Source organism: Gallus gallus, chromosome 3 (assembly GCF_016699485.2).
Source record: "Gallus gallus isolate bGalGal1 chromosome 3, bGalGal1.mat.broiler.GRCg7b, whole genome shotgun sequence".
Classification (NCBI taxonomy): domain Eukaryota; kingdom Metazoa; phylum Chordata; class Aves; order Galliformes; family Phasianidae; genus Gallus; species Gallus gallus.
The window spans coordinates 46,187,986-46,202,128 of NC_052534.1; the positions used below are offsets into that span (position 1 = coordinate 46,187,986).

Below are 14,143 nucleotides of genomic sequence, written 5' to 3' on the forward strand. Positions count from 1 at the left end.
TGAAATTAAATTTCCCAAAGTAGAAGGATAAAAGGAGGGAACAAGAGATTTTTCAGTACAGCCTCTTAATATGCTTCCTAGGAAGACAAACGTAATTTATTTCTTTGGTTTTGTTTTTTTCTTGCAGAAAGTAAATTATACACAGGAAAATACAGCAGCAATTTGATAATGTTTACTTGCTTCTGGGAAATAAAATAGTTAAGCTTCTGAGACAAACTTCAAACAGACTAGAGCTACATACAAGTTTCCTTCCTAATAAGTAATTTTTTATTCTTTAAGTAGAATTCCCCATATTTTTGTATGGAGGATCTTTTTAAGAAAGCATCTAGAGCATTCAAGCATGAAAGCTTGTTTTAAGTCTATCAGCACTTAGAAAAATTAAAGATAGATGTAGAAATTGTAATTTCATACCTTCAGACTGCTACTCTTTTAAATGAAGTATCTTTTACAATTTTCCCATTTCATTTATATTGAAACAAGAAAGCAGTGTTGGTTTTTCTTGTTTTTTTTTTTCAGATGTTATGACTTTGAGGTTGCTGGTTTCAGAATTAAAGTATATACTCAGCAAGTAAACACCAAACAATGTGGTGGAAATAAACTAAGTAGGTAGCTCCAAAAGTAATACTTTCTATCTATTGGAAACTACAACAGATACAAAGAACAGAATATCACTATTTGATAGAGCAAATATTCAGCTAAAAAACACTGTTTTTCAACATAGTCACCACCATTAGCTACGCATTTTTGCCAGCAATAAACAAGAGCCTGCATGCCATGCTTGTTAAAATATGCATGGTCACCCAGATTGCAGCTTGCTTTTCACATTGCCATTTCTACTGCTGAAACACAGCACCCAATGCCTCACTCTGCTCACATCCGCTGGTTTGTCTGCACCAATGTTCAGCAAGCGTCAATAAATGTCAATGGGTGCAATTTTTTCTGGAATGGAAAACCACACCTTTGCTTCATCTGCACTTCCATAACAGATGTGATTGTGTCAGACTGCCCCTCTGCTGCCATCTGTCACACAGCAACTACACATAATGGAATACTGGCAGGAAGGTTCAACCTCTACTGCCATACTGCCAACATCTGCCTGATGTTGTGGGAGAACATCAAAATCGGAGGAATTACTTTTGGAGCACTCCTCATATCTGGTGGCGTCACTTTTCCCGTTTGGGGCTGAAAACTCCTTCAGATTTCTCTCTTACTACTCTGTAAGAGCCAGCTGGGCTGGACTGGCCCAGGAACTGTAACTGTGGAGACCACAGAAAGGTGATGCAGGGACAGCCTACATGGCAAATGCCAAGTCCCAGGCTCAACTGTTTTGCTGGTTGTAAATTCTGAGGTTTTTTTAGGTGATATTCTTTGAATAACAACAAAATGTCTGAGTATCTGAATTCCCACCTTCCTGAGAAATTAAAAAATAAAAAAAGCAAGAAAATTGAGTGTTCAATCTCTCAATTTGAAAAAGAGCTTCTGCTATCTTGAGATAAACTATATTAAGAAACACCAGCGATTACAGTGGACCTGACAAATGCATGTAAAAGATAATGAGAAATAAATATCTGGGAGACCTCTGGAACATCCTCTTTGGTGAAAGCACTGCGCTGCCTCCCTCCCTGCCCGCAGCCCAACTGTGAGCTAAATGGAGCAGGATTTCACCATCTCAAGCAATTTCATTCACAGCCAGCACCACCAGCAAATTGCATCCCAATAAATGCAGAGCTTTACTCTCTCACTGACCGCCTGAATGCTAAAGACTAAAGAAGCAAGAGAAAGGGCTGAAGACGGTCAGAAGAAATACTGGCAAGGGACAGGAAGGCTCAGTAAAACAGAAAAAGAAACCAATAGGTTTTGCTCCCTAACAGTGATCCCCACATAAAATTCATACTCGCTAGACTATCAACATTTGTCTGTTCTATCCTGCAGAGAAAAACAGAACAAATAAGTATGTTTACTCCTCAGGTTTTTTTTCCCCACACAGGGTTCCTGGGTTTTGCTCCTGGGTTTTAAGCTTTTCTTACAAGAGAAGGAAATTATTTTGTGCAGCAACACAGCTATGAAAAGATCCGTTTAAAAAGGGAACAGTGGTTTTAAGAAAATATTACCCATTACCAGAGTGTTGAAAAACATTCAACTTGCCAGCAACAGTCGGGCTCTGCTGCCATTTTATTAACAAAATACTCATTTTGTGAACAATCACTTCCTCCAAAGAAATAATTCCCAGGGAAGTGTCAGTTCCAAATATCACGTATGAACAGCAGAATGAAAAAAAAAAACCACAAAAACAGATAACACAAGAATATCAAAGCAGCACACTAAGCTCCCCTCTGGGTCCTGCTGCCCATATCCTGTTTGAAACTTATGTAGTTAAATTACCATAGTCCTTTATTCTAAAGCACCCTGCAAGTCACAGGCTCTCAGCGTGTGAAGCAAAACAGTTTAATTCCATGAAACAGTAGCTGGCCTTTGTTTGCAGCTTCCTCTGCCCCTGCCATGTCACAGCACTCAGTTCAGCTCAGCTACAGACTTCCTACCAGCTACATCTGCACACAGCATATAATACTGTTGTTTAATATTATCAATGTAATTCTTGATCCTGGTGATAAACACAGTTTTGAAAGTTTGCCAACTTCACCTAGCTGCTTAGAAGCACACTGAGCCATGCTCAACTTATGTATATGCACATAATTTGGTGTTCTAGAACTCTAGAACTCATTCTAACAACTGCTGCCCTTCTGAGCTTTATGATGATGTGGATCCTTGCAGTGATCCCATTCATTTTGTTTTTGCCATTCCCAGGTTGACAGTCCAGCAGTGGCACTGCACAGACCTCATAAAATCCATGCCATCCCTCTGACAGACAAAATAATATATATATTTTAATAGCTAACAAATGCAGGAAAAAAAAAGCGTGTTCACTACCTCTCCAGAGATGATCTCCCATCCCTATGAGTCTGTGATTCTAATACAGGGAGACATTCAAATTAAATAAATACAGTCAGACAAGGACTTTAAAAATTGGTAAAGTTCTGAGCCTACAATCTGGTTCTCTTCTCTCTCCTGCTCCTCTTCCCTCAGATAAACTTACTATACACATTCTGCATTTTCAAGAACTTGAATAGAAAACTGCTTAAAAAAATCACTTCTTACACTGATCTGAGATGTTTTCTTCCCACCCAGAGACTAGTAAAAGCATTTCATAGCTCTGGTTGAGGGTGATAATGAAAAACCTGAAGATATACATGGGACAAAACCTCAAATCTATTTTTAAACCGTTCTATAAAAGATTATTCTCACTGGTAAGTAAACTGTGGATCTAATTGAGGCTAGTTTATAGCTAGGTATAATGAAAGCAAATTTAAACAAGTGGTCAGATGTCCTAATTTATGGGATATGCATGTCCCAAAATGTGGCTTAGAATATTTTAATTATTTAATGTACAAAAAGGCCAGATAACTTCATAATTAGAGCCTCCGGTACTGAAATCAAAGCACAAACTCCTATTATGTTAAGTATTTTTAATCAGGATTATTTTGCTAGAATACAATGGAAAACTTTTGATCTGTAGCTCATTATTTCTTATTCTTTTCTCTAATATTGTTACCACAAGTCTTCTCCAGGCACAGGGGACAGCTAGCTCTCAGCTTTTAATGTTAATTGCTGTAATCTCAGTAGACATCATCACTTCTTAGCTCATAATGTAGGCATAAAGTATCAGTGCAGCTTTCTACTACAGTAGCATAGTTCACTGCACTGTAGGTTTTTTTTTTAATGACAGCTTCCTCTTTAAAGCTTCTTTTATTTTTTTAATAATTCAGTAATAAAAGAATTACTTTAGAATGACACAATATAGAAGGGTATTTTATTTTTCGTATGAATTAAAAACAGTAAAGCCAGAAGAGAAACTCTCCCCAAATTGAAAAGCAAATAAAAGTGCTCTCTTTTGTATTTCTCCAGTTGCACAATTCAGAGGTAGTTCTGACCCCATGCTGAACTGAGATGAACATCATTCATTAATGGATGTTAGAGAAAGATGAAGGCTCCTAGGCCTGAGGTGTCCTCTGCCACAGCAATGCTCAATGCATTGCTTCTGTTCAGCCTTCCTAACATCCCAGATGTCCTGTAGCAACTGGAACATCTGTGTGGCACTCACAGACGTGACCAAAGAGCTATAAAAAACTATGTTCCTGCATTGCACCAGCTGGAGGCCTGACAGTAAACTCCAGACCACCTGAAATGACACTGGACATCCAGTTTCAAGCAACAAGACACAATAACTGGATGTTTAAGGTATCATTATAAACCACAGCATAATCAATGCTGTTTGGAGACCATTTCAATTCTTCAGTTCACTGCTGAGTAGACACCTAGTCACCAGTGAGTTGAACTGCTCTATACAGACATCCAAAGTCAGTACTTAGCCTTAAACTGTGTTCTGCCACAGATGTCATAAAGAATACCTTGAATTCACCAGTCCCAACATTGTTGCAACATTCAAAGGATGCAAATGCAACTCAACCAGTTAAATGAAGTCATATTATTTCCTTCTCTGCAGTGATTCTCAGGCAAAACATACCCAACAAGATTGTTTTCCACCCAGATTAAAGATGCATGTCAATTAAGTAGGTGCACATTATCTTCACAAGAAAACTAGAAAGCTTTAGTTTAGCTATATCTGACAAGATTCACTCTCATCACTCAAATTTGCTCTTGGATTGTTCACTCTTAGACTCCTCTACAGCATAAAGAACAGTGTGATAAGTAAGGATGATTAGGAAAAGTTGCATAAAATGTGCACCCCTAAAATCTCTGTAGATATGCAAGTGGATGAAGAATAACTCAGGGGAAAATCCTGATGCTTCTTGTTTACCTTTTTGAGGCATTAAAGCAGTATTCTGTTGATAATTGCTAACCTTTTGTAGTAATTCTCAGAGGTAGGAGAATATTAAGTACCAATTTAGGGACATAAAATCATTCTAATAATAGAAAATTGTAACTAGATGGCCTTTCCTCTCAACGATACACCTTCCTGTATTACCAAATTCTGTCACCAGGCACCACTGTCTCCAACTCATTGTTTAAGGATTTTGAAATTTCAGGCATCACTCCTTCTCTGATCTCACACGAAGCCATTCTTCTGAGAAGTGCAGAGTTTTTTTTAATGTTAACACATACAACACCTTCAAATTAGGAAGTTCCATCTTTCACAAATGGAACTGAAACGGTACCGAAGTGATCCACTTTCAGAGATTTTCTGAAGCCATCTTCTCCCAGAAAAAGATGACAATAACTCTTATTTGGAAAATGGCTGTGTCCTAAATTAACTCCTCTGCCCTCATTGCATTAATACGTAACATGAAAGAGAAAGGGACTGTTATTTTTTCTGAATCAGATTTAAGTGATGCATGTCATCACATTTCCAAAACAAGTGAACACCAACACTACAGAAGTATCAGTCACGACTCCATAACTGTGCGTGAACTCAATTTCATACTTAAAAAAGAACTCAAATCCTAATAGGCTTAAAAAAAATGCACCATATACTCTCCAACCTGAGTGATCAACACAAATTGAGATCTTGAAGTGTACATTTAAATATAAGTTCACTCACTTATGAGTGAATACATATATATCATTAAGATAAATATGATTCCTCAAAGCTGTCAGCCTCAGCATTATTCAGAATGACTTCTGACAACATCTCATACTGCTACATCTCATTTAAAATTTAAGCACATGTTTTTTGAAGAAACAAGTGGTAGTGAAGCTACGAACAACCACTTTTAATCGTTGTGATTAGACAGATGACGAGCAGAATCATTTAAGCAGCTCACGCAGGAGGTCATTGTGATGGACATAAACTCTCCTCTCCACCTGATTTGCGCATAGCAATCCTATTTAGTCTAACAGGTCAGTACCAGCGTAGAGACTCATGTCACAAGTCTTCGCTGATAAACTTCTTTCCACTGCTATATAAAGATCTTGCAGCTGGTGGAATTATTCAGAATTCATGTTCCTAAAGATCCCCATAGTACTGGTACCTTATAACATTAGAAAATATAATCTCAGATGGAACTAAGACCAGACCCATACAGCGAGCTTTCAGCTGTAAACACAGAGTGACTCATTCTTTGGTTTCATTTGCTTGTGTTGTTTTTTTTCTCCTGTTTTGTTGATGCCAATATCCACACTAACCACTGTAAAAAGATAAATGAATTTTTATCAGCTTACTTTAACTGTTCAAACAACAAAAAAAATTAACTAGCCAGTAGCATTGGGCTATTTTGTTACAACAATTTGGCGTGTGAATCTGTCCCCAGCTGTTAATAACTAAAAAGTCATTTAAGGCTGCATATCTTCAAAGTATTAATAGTTACGCAACGGTGCTGTTACAGGATATGCTCACTTAATAAAGCTTACAGATATGAGATAAGAATTACTTACTGAAGTTCTATATATAATGCTGTCTTGCAGTGGAGATATGTGCATATGAGAGGCAAACAGAGGAGATCCTCATTGGGAAATGACTACCTCACACACAACATTTTCTCAAAATATTCTTTAGTGCAACCTGCAGGTTTTTACCTCATTTTGGAAACATACAGGCATGCAGATAAGGCAGTATTAAATGGATCACTGCTGCCTCTGGAAAGGAAGATAAGTTAGCCTTTGGTGCTTAAGTATTCTCTTTCTGACAGCTGTTCCTCTTTCTGACAAACTTTCTCTGCCAAGTAAAGATTATTTGGGATTGACAAGTTTCTGTTTTGGAGGAAACAAGATCATTTCTCAGACAGGATGCTGGAAATGGATACTTAAGATACAGATAACACTCTGTCAGGACTATTACATAGCTTGAGGGAGTCTCCAGGAAACAGTACCAAGTCACATGCATACCTGCGTATGCCTAACAGTGTTTATGAATCTGTAATATTCCAAAGGATACTAAGGGAAAAAAAAAAAAAATCTTTCCCTTGTTCACTGCAAGTCTTGTGAGAAAAAAGTTCTGCTTCCTCCATTCTGTCATAGTTCAAACAAAACAGCAGGAGGAGAAAACACAGTAAAGCTACAGTAGCCAAAAGAGTAATCCTGAGAAATTCACACAAAGGAATGCCAAGCCCCAGTGAAAGTACAGACTTTGACTTCTTCAAACAATAGGTAATCCTTTAGGATCATTAACCGCTCTATAGCCAACATCAGCACTAGGTGCCAGTGATGCAACCACTGTTAATCAAAATCTCTTGCGACACCCAGAACTGGAGACAGCAGCAAAATTACAAATGGTCCCCAAGTCCCTGGTGCATACTGCCAGGCACCAACCTAAGGCTGCTGCTCTAAACACAACCTCTACTTTATGTGCAGCCCCAAAGGGTGCATACTATCTTCAATTTAAGCATTGCTGGCTCCTAATTCAGGCCATAGATTTCACTGGTGAGTCAGCAGTGAGGCATGACAGACTATTTTTAAGTGCATGCTTTGTATCTCCTCATTCTGCTTTCCCTCACAAAGCAGCGGTGGCTCTAGCAGCACTTCTTGAACCCAGTACTTCAAAGATGAGCTACTATTACAGGAACCCAAGATTACACGGATCTTCTAGACACAAAAAGCTGCAGGAATCAGTTGGACTCTACAGAACTCCAGGGAAGAACATAAATTTTAAGACATTCTTAAATTTTAGCTCTTTTTTTGTTTTAAAGAAAAGAGATCGCATACACTATGTTTAAGATGCATACATATATCTATAAGAGCTATCAGTAACTGCCATTGCTTTCACGCAAAAGCAATAATACAACACCCTAAAGATATATATATATATTTTCTCCAAATGATGTACTTCAGCAAAATAATCCCCAACACAAACACACTAGGCATGTATTATATAGATGCATATTTACAAACACTAAATTACTGATAAACATTTTCTTACGTGACACAACTAACAATTCCTCATAGGCTGCAGGTGTCCTTGAGCACAGAATCTCTCCTTATTATTGCAAAAACACGATACCTAATTGCAAAGAGGTGTTCAATCTTTCTTCAGATTTTCTGAGGAACTGCTGCATACATATTGCCATTTATTGCTTCTGATGCAAAAGTTTTCTGATGTCACGTTGATTCCCTGTTTCAAAACTTAACACTAGACAAGTCTCAGACCTCTCTTTTACCTTGAGTAATGGATAGCCTGATGTCCTGCAATATTAAAATAGAAGTCAGTTGTATGTTTCATCTCATCAGTATGTCCAGAGACTTCAATCCAGTGTGCTATTGGGAGGCAGTAAACACCATCAACTATGTTGCTCTGGTTGTAAACACAACTTCGATCATGATGGGGCCCATTACCTAGAACAGAAGAAAGGACAATTGTAGGCTGTGTATCCAGAAAATTTTCCAAAAGATCTGTAGTGGATCTAAACTGAGCATTTAAATCAAGAAGTGGTGTTTGCTACCTGTTTAGACTGCATTTCTAGAACACATGATTAACAACTGAAATAGCTAGAACACAAGAACGACCTCAAAACACATGTTCAGCATTACAATCAATTGTCGTGAATGAATTAAAGGCAACATTAAAACATCTATCAGGTTTGCAAATAGTGAACCGTGGCACTCAGAATTTCAGGAGTAATTAATTTCATTTAAGTTCCTCATCTGATGTTTGATAATATTTGACCTCAGCATGTAACATTTCTGCTGTGTGATCTCTCACTCAGGGGTTCAGCTTTCTGTGATTCAAGGTCTAGCACTGATACAGCACAGCTTCATAACCCTACCTCAGACTTCTAAGGAAATTGCTAAGCTATGAGACAGACCTTGGAGAAAATACACAGCACAGCCATGCACGATAAGAAAGATACAAGTGAAAAAGAAGGTAGGTCTGTCAAGGCTGGAATGTTACCAGACAAGGATTCAAGAGAAAAAAACATTGACATAAACGGTATAAAATCTCACAGGAAGAAAAAGTAAGCAGGTGGAAGACAGCAACTTGGAAGCACTGAAGACCAACTCTCCTGCAGGCTCTGCCTGGCCAGCAAAGACTCTGCAACTATCCTACTGGGGATCACAAGCATGCTAACACCTAGCCTAGAAGCCCATTACATCCTACTTGTCTTTTATGTTTGCTAACCAATAAATGATTGCTTTGTACTCTTTGGAGTCTCGTTGTATATAGGAAAAGTTCCCCAAGGTGATCCAGAGAGAGACTGTTACACCTGTAACAGCAAGTGAGTGCTATTACCTTAAATGATCTTGAGTAAAGTAAGAAATTTTTATTACAGTTATTCACTATCTACTATCCATTACCCCTCTGACTTATCTTACATCAAGTCTGAGCTTTATTACAGGCAACCAATTTTTAATGCCATGCCACAGTAAGCAATCTAAAATGAATAGGCTCATGTCAGTAATGAAAAGGTTATCCAGCCTCCAAAAATCCAGTATATGTATATTCTTCCCCCTCCATTTTTACAGGCTTATTGTAATACTGAAGGCTTGCTTTTAATGTAAACCTGCTACACTTATACATTATTAATAATGTTAGAACATTTTGGAGTAAAATGATGCCTGCAGGAATGCCTTCAATATCATGTAAATGCTTCCAAGCATTCATTCATAAGAAATTTCCTAAAGAGCATTTTAGGAGATGTATTAATGCAATGATTAGAGAATAAGACAAACATTTAATAATAAAGCTGAAAAAAACTTATTTCCAGATACAATACAGAATTCTTTATCATATCGTAAAATACTATTAGTTACCAACCAAGAAAAAGAAGACACTAGGCAGAGGACCATTTTCTGTTTCTATATTTCTAATGCTAGAATGAGACAATAATTGCAGGATGGCAAAGTCTTTGGCTACAGCAAACGACAATGAGCCCAAATGCAGCAGCCATGGATGCAGAAATGAAGGAAAAGAGCTGCTTACCTTTGGAAGGCCTCAGGTAGGCAGGGATCTCTGGAAAGAGATGCCCTCGCCTCCACGGCCAACCCTTAAATGAGGTCTGGGGAGGGGTGGATCCTGGCAATCAAAGCACATTCTCTCTCTTAATTTCTCCTCTCCCTAAGATGCTAGTAAGCCCCAGAAGACATGGAAATCTTCTCACTCTTCAAACTTGTGATCACAACTGCATCAACCTTACAGTTGCCCATTTCCAGTTGCTTCTGCATGAGGTTCATGTACTACCATTTGCCAGTTCCACAGTCCATCCTCCTCCTTCAGGTTCAATTCTCATCTCTTTTTCTCCTTTCTTCTCTATCATCTGCACTCTTAAATGACAGTAGCCTCCATGCCTTGTAATCTTTTCACCTTCACCATGATTCATTTCCTTATGTAGCCTACAATCACGCACAGCGAAGCCAGGAGTAAACTGCCACTACAGACATTTGCCTCATTTGTTCCCTGCACAGATTTTGTCAACTCTTATTCTTAACAGCTCCCTCCTCTAACTGTTATTTATCACTGTTGATTTTTCTGCACCACTCAACATCACCTTCCTGCTGTGGCCTACATTCAAACAAGAATCTCTGTATTTCTGTTTTCATTTTAGTACTTAAGTATGCAATAACAACTTGCTTTCATACCGCTTTTCATGAGAATTGCATAGCTCTTTATTTCTCTTAACTTTACACATGGATCTATGAATTAACACATCTCTTACTGAAATACGATGGCTGTGAAACAAAATGAATACAAAAACAAATACAGCAAGAGGATTTCAGACAGGAAGGGAAGAAGATAACCGCATTTCAAAGAATAGTACTATGGGGAAGGAAAAAAAAAAAAGGATCATAGTGATAGCATTTAGAACACTAAATGCTGAATCCCTCTTCCAAGAATTATGAAAGAATGCAATTCTTGGCACGAGCGACCATAGAATAGAATAGAATAGAATCACTAAGGTTGGAAAAGACCCACAGGATCATCCAGTCCAACCATTCGCCCTTCACCAATGGTTCTTGCTAAACCATGTCCCTCAACACAACATCCAAACGCTCTTTGAACACCACCAGGCTCAGTGACTCCACCACCTCTCTGGGCAGCCCATTCCAGTGCCTGACCACCCTTTCAGAGAAGTAGTATTTCCTAATGTCCAGCCTGAATCTTCCCTGGCGCAGCTTGAAGCCATTCCCTCTCGTCCTATCACTAGTCACATGAGAGAAGAGGCTGACCCCCAGCTCACTACAACCTCCCTTCAAGTAGATATAGACAGCAATAAGGTCTCCCCTGAGCCTCCTCTTCTCTAGACTGAACAATCCCAGCTCCTTCAGCAGCTCCTCATAAGGTCTGTGCTCCAGACCCCTCACCAGCTTTGTTGCCCTCCTCTGGACACGCTCCAGGGCCTCGATGTCTTTCTCACAGTGAGGGGTCCAAAACTGGACACAGCACTCGAGGTGCGGCCTCACCAGTGCTGAGTACAGGGGGATAATTACTTCCCTGTTCCTGCTGGCCACACTATTTCTGATACAAGCATCAATGAGACAAATCAAGCATTAGCGAGACCAAGATCTCACTACCCTGGTAACATCCAAAAGATCCTACTTCCCACACAAGTGCTTCCTGCCACCACTTGCTTCACAAGATGCAGTTAAGAAAGTAGTTATTAGGAAAAGTGAACACTGTTTTATCAGTTCATGTTATGCATCTGCTAGCAGAGTTTGCCATAGGAAAACTCTGATTCTTCTGGTTGCTGTGAAACAACAATGCAAGGAACAGCTTTTTATGTATAGCCACACTACAGATTTGGAGGAAAAATGTAAAAATGATAATTTAGAGCTCCTATAAAAGGGATAAAGATTGAATTCCCTTAACTTTTATCTCACAGAGTCATTTAATATAAAAATAAAAGTCAGCCAATTAAACCAGCTTTTATTCAAGTTAACTGATCGTAAGCAGTTCTTTAAATAGAAAACAATTAGGATACTTACTTTTTTTTTGTTACACATTCCATTATACATCTGCAGAACCCATACAACTATGAAAACAGGCACAGCTTGGGGGATGAGTAGAAAACATTAACTATACAACCTTCAGTTCTTCCTTCTCCAGCCCTGTTTCTATAAACTGTTTTTCATGAGTATCCTCTGTTGGAAGGAAGGTGCTGCAACCTCACGGTACGCTCAGGCAAAGCATGCTGTAGTCTCAGCTTACCCTCTAATACAGCAAGCTCCTTCCATCTCATTTATGAGAAAGTTAATCAACTCTATTGCTCTCAGACTCCAAAGACCCAGCTCAAGACCTCTCAGAACCAAAGAATAAAATAGCTACCAGAGGCAGGATAAAACTTGTACTGCATGTGAAACACTTACTCTGCCCTCCCTTACCACTACAGGCCAAACAAATTATTTTCTGGATTTGACTAGTTGCAGCATACAACTTTCCCAGGCTACAAGGAACAGAACTAAAAGACCATCACTTCCTCACTCTGGCCCAGAGTTGTTTGTTTGAACAGTACGGTTGGTTAGGAGCTTGTTGGTTTGGGAGAAAACAAATTGTGATGAAGGCAATGGTATCAAGCTTAGTGCACTGAGAATGTGTTGCTGCCCTTTTTAACTTCTTACCTTCTGCTTAAGCGCCAGAGAGAAAAGTGGCCAGGGCAGAAAGAGAGCCATGAGACTACGCACGCACAGAGTCTAGACATGAGCTCATCACTGAAGCTGCTCATATCCACATCAACTTCCTATTCTACTTAACCCCTCCATTTGTCCTACCCCACGTCCCAGTTGGGACAGACGAAATCCCAGCTCACGTTACATCTTCTAAGTGACTTCACTAAGTCAGTCAGCAGCATTCCAAACAGAAACGGTACACACAGCACAAAGTATTATTTACTCATTTCTCAAAGCACTTCATAAAGTCAATTATCTACACTGAAGGCCTACTGCTGAAATTTAGTCTTTGTACCTGAAGCTCAGACATACAATACAATACAAGCTGGGAATGCTATCCTGATCACCCTGGGCAACCTCGCCTGTCTGAGTGCATCTGGGCCTTCATTCCTTCTGTGACCTAGCACAAATAAAGGAGGCCCTGGGTTTAATTTGCTACAATCCAATACACTTCCAGGACTGCAAGTGCATATCACATATCACAAGCAATAAATTCTGCAACACTGGCCACTCCTGTGTAGAGAGCACATGGAGAGCAATGCATCCCAATTACAAGCCGGGTACTCTAGACTTCACTCTGTTAGGAGGGAAACACTTTGAAGCATGCTGGTGCTGAGCATAACTACATAGTGCAAAATCCTTAGGTTGGATACAAGGCAAATTCTCATCAGAAGAAACCTTTTGGTGCATAAATTGTTCATGTAAATGCAACTGTCCCCTTACACCGGCTGTTCTCTCCAAGCTTACCCAGAACTTGTACAAAGACTTCAAGATACTTTGAATAAACTCCCCATGACTCTAGCAGTCTCCAAGAGTGAGAAATCATCACAGTTCTCACTTAAATGCTCTGCTCCTAATTAAAGAACAAGAGAAACTCAGAAGATACAGGACCTCGGTTAAATGATAAGGTAGCTCTCTTTTTCTTTCAGTAAGGTCTACTATGATTTTGTTTGAATTCCAGTTTTGTGACTCTTCACAGCAAAAGTGCTTCTCAGAAAGAGAAATGAAAAACAACTTCCTAGGGGTTAAATTATAAAGTCCTATTGGTTTCATAACCTACTTGTTGCTCTTTCTATTGCTCACAGTTGCTCAGTGGAATCCGCTAATCTAGGAAATTACCCAAGAACAAAGTAATCAGCAGCCATGCTTACAGTTCAAGCTTCACAGAGTGCTCTTTTGAACAAATCTGCACAAGTGCACATATGGCTTCTGGTTTATAGCATATGAAGAATGATCAAAGTGCTGTAAGAAAGAAGCTGGCTCTACAAACAAACATTTATTATTATCATTTTAATTTTAAAGAAGTCCCCCTCATAGCTGAAAAATGGCACTGGCAAGAGACTGAAACAAAAATAAAACAACGGAAAAACAAAAGAAGATATAAGAAAAAGATGTCCAAAGATCAAGGACCAGAAGTAGATCAATAGGAACCAGAAGAGGATTTTCTGAGATTGGAACCAACAACACACAGTAACAGAATACAAGGAAAAACTTTCAGCTTCTATCTTATTACAGCTATGCTGCAGACATGAAA

At 39.0% G+C, this 14,143-nt stretch overlaps 1 protein-coding gene across 4 annotated transcripts in view; it reads right to left on the minus strand.

Moving 5' to 3' along the window:
- The window catches only part of EPM2A (epilepsy, progressive myoclonus type 2A, Lafora disease (laforin)), a 39,951-nt gene that overhangs the window by 18,436 nt on the left and 7,372 nt on the right, over positions 1-14,143 (minus strand). For all 4 annotated transcript variants that reach the window (NM_001031069.2, XM_040697110.2, XM_025148725.3 and 1 more), the window contains one exon: positions 8,169-8,343. In NM_001031069.2, the coding sequence (NP_001026240.1) occupies positions 8,169-8,343 (175 nt within the window). The remainder of the gene's footprint in view (positions 1-8,168; positions 8,344-14,143) is intronic.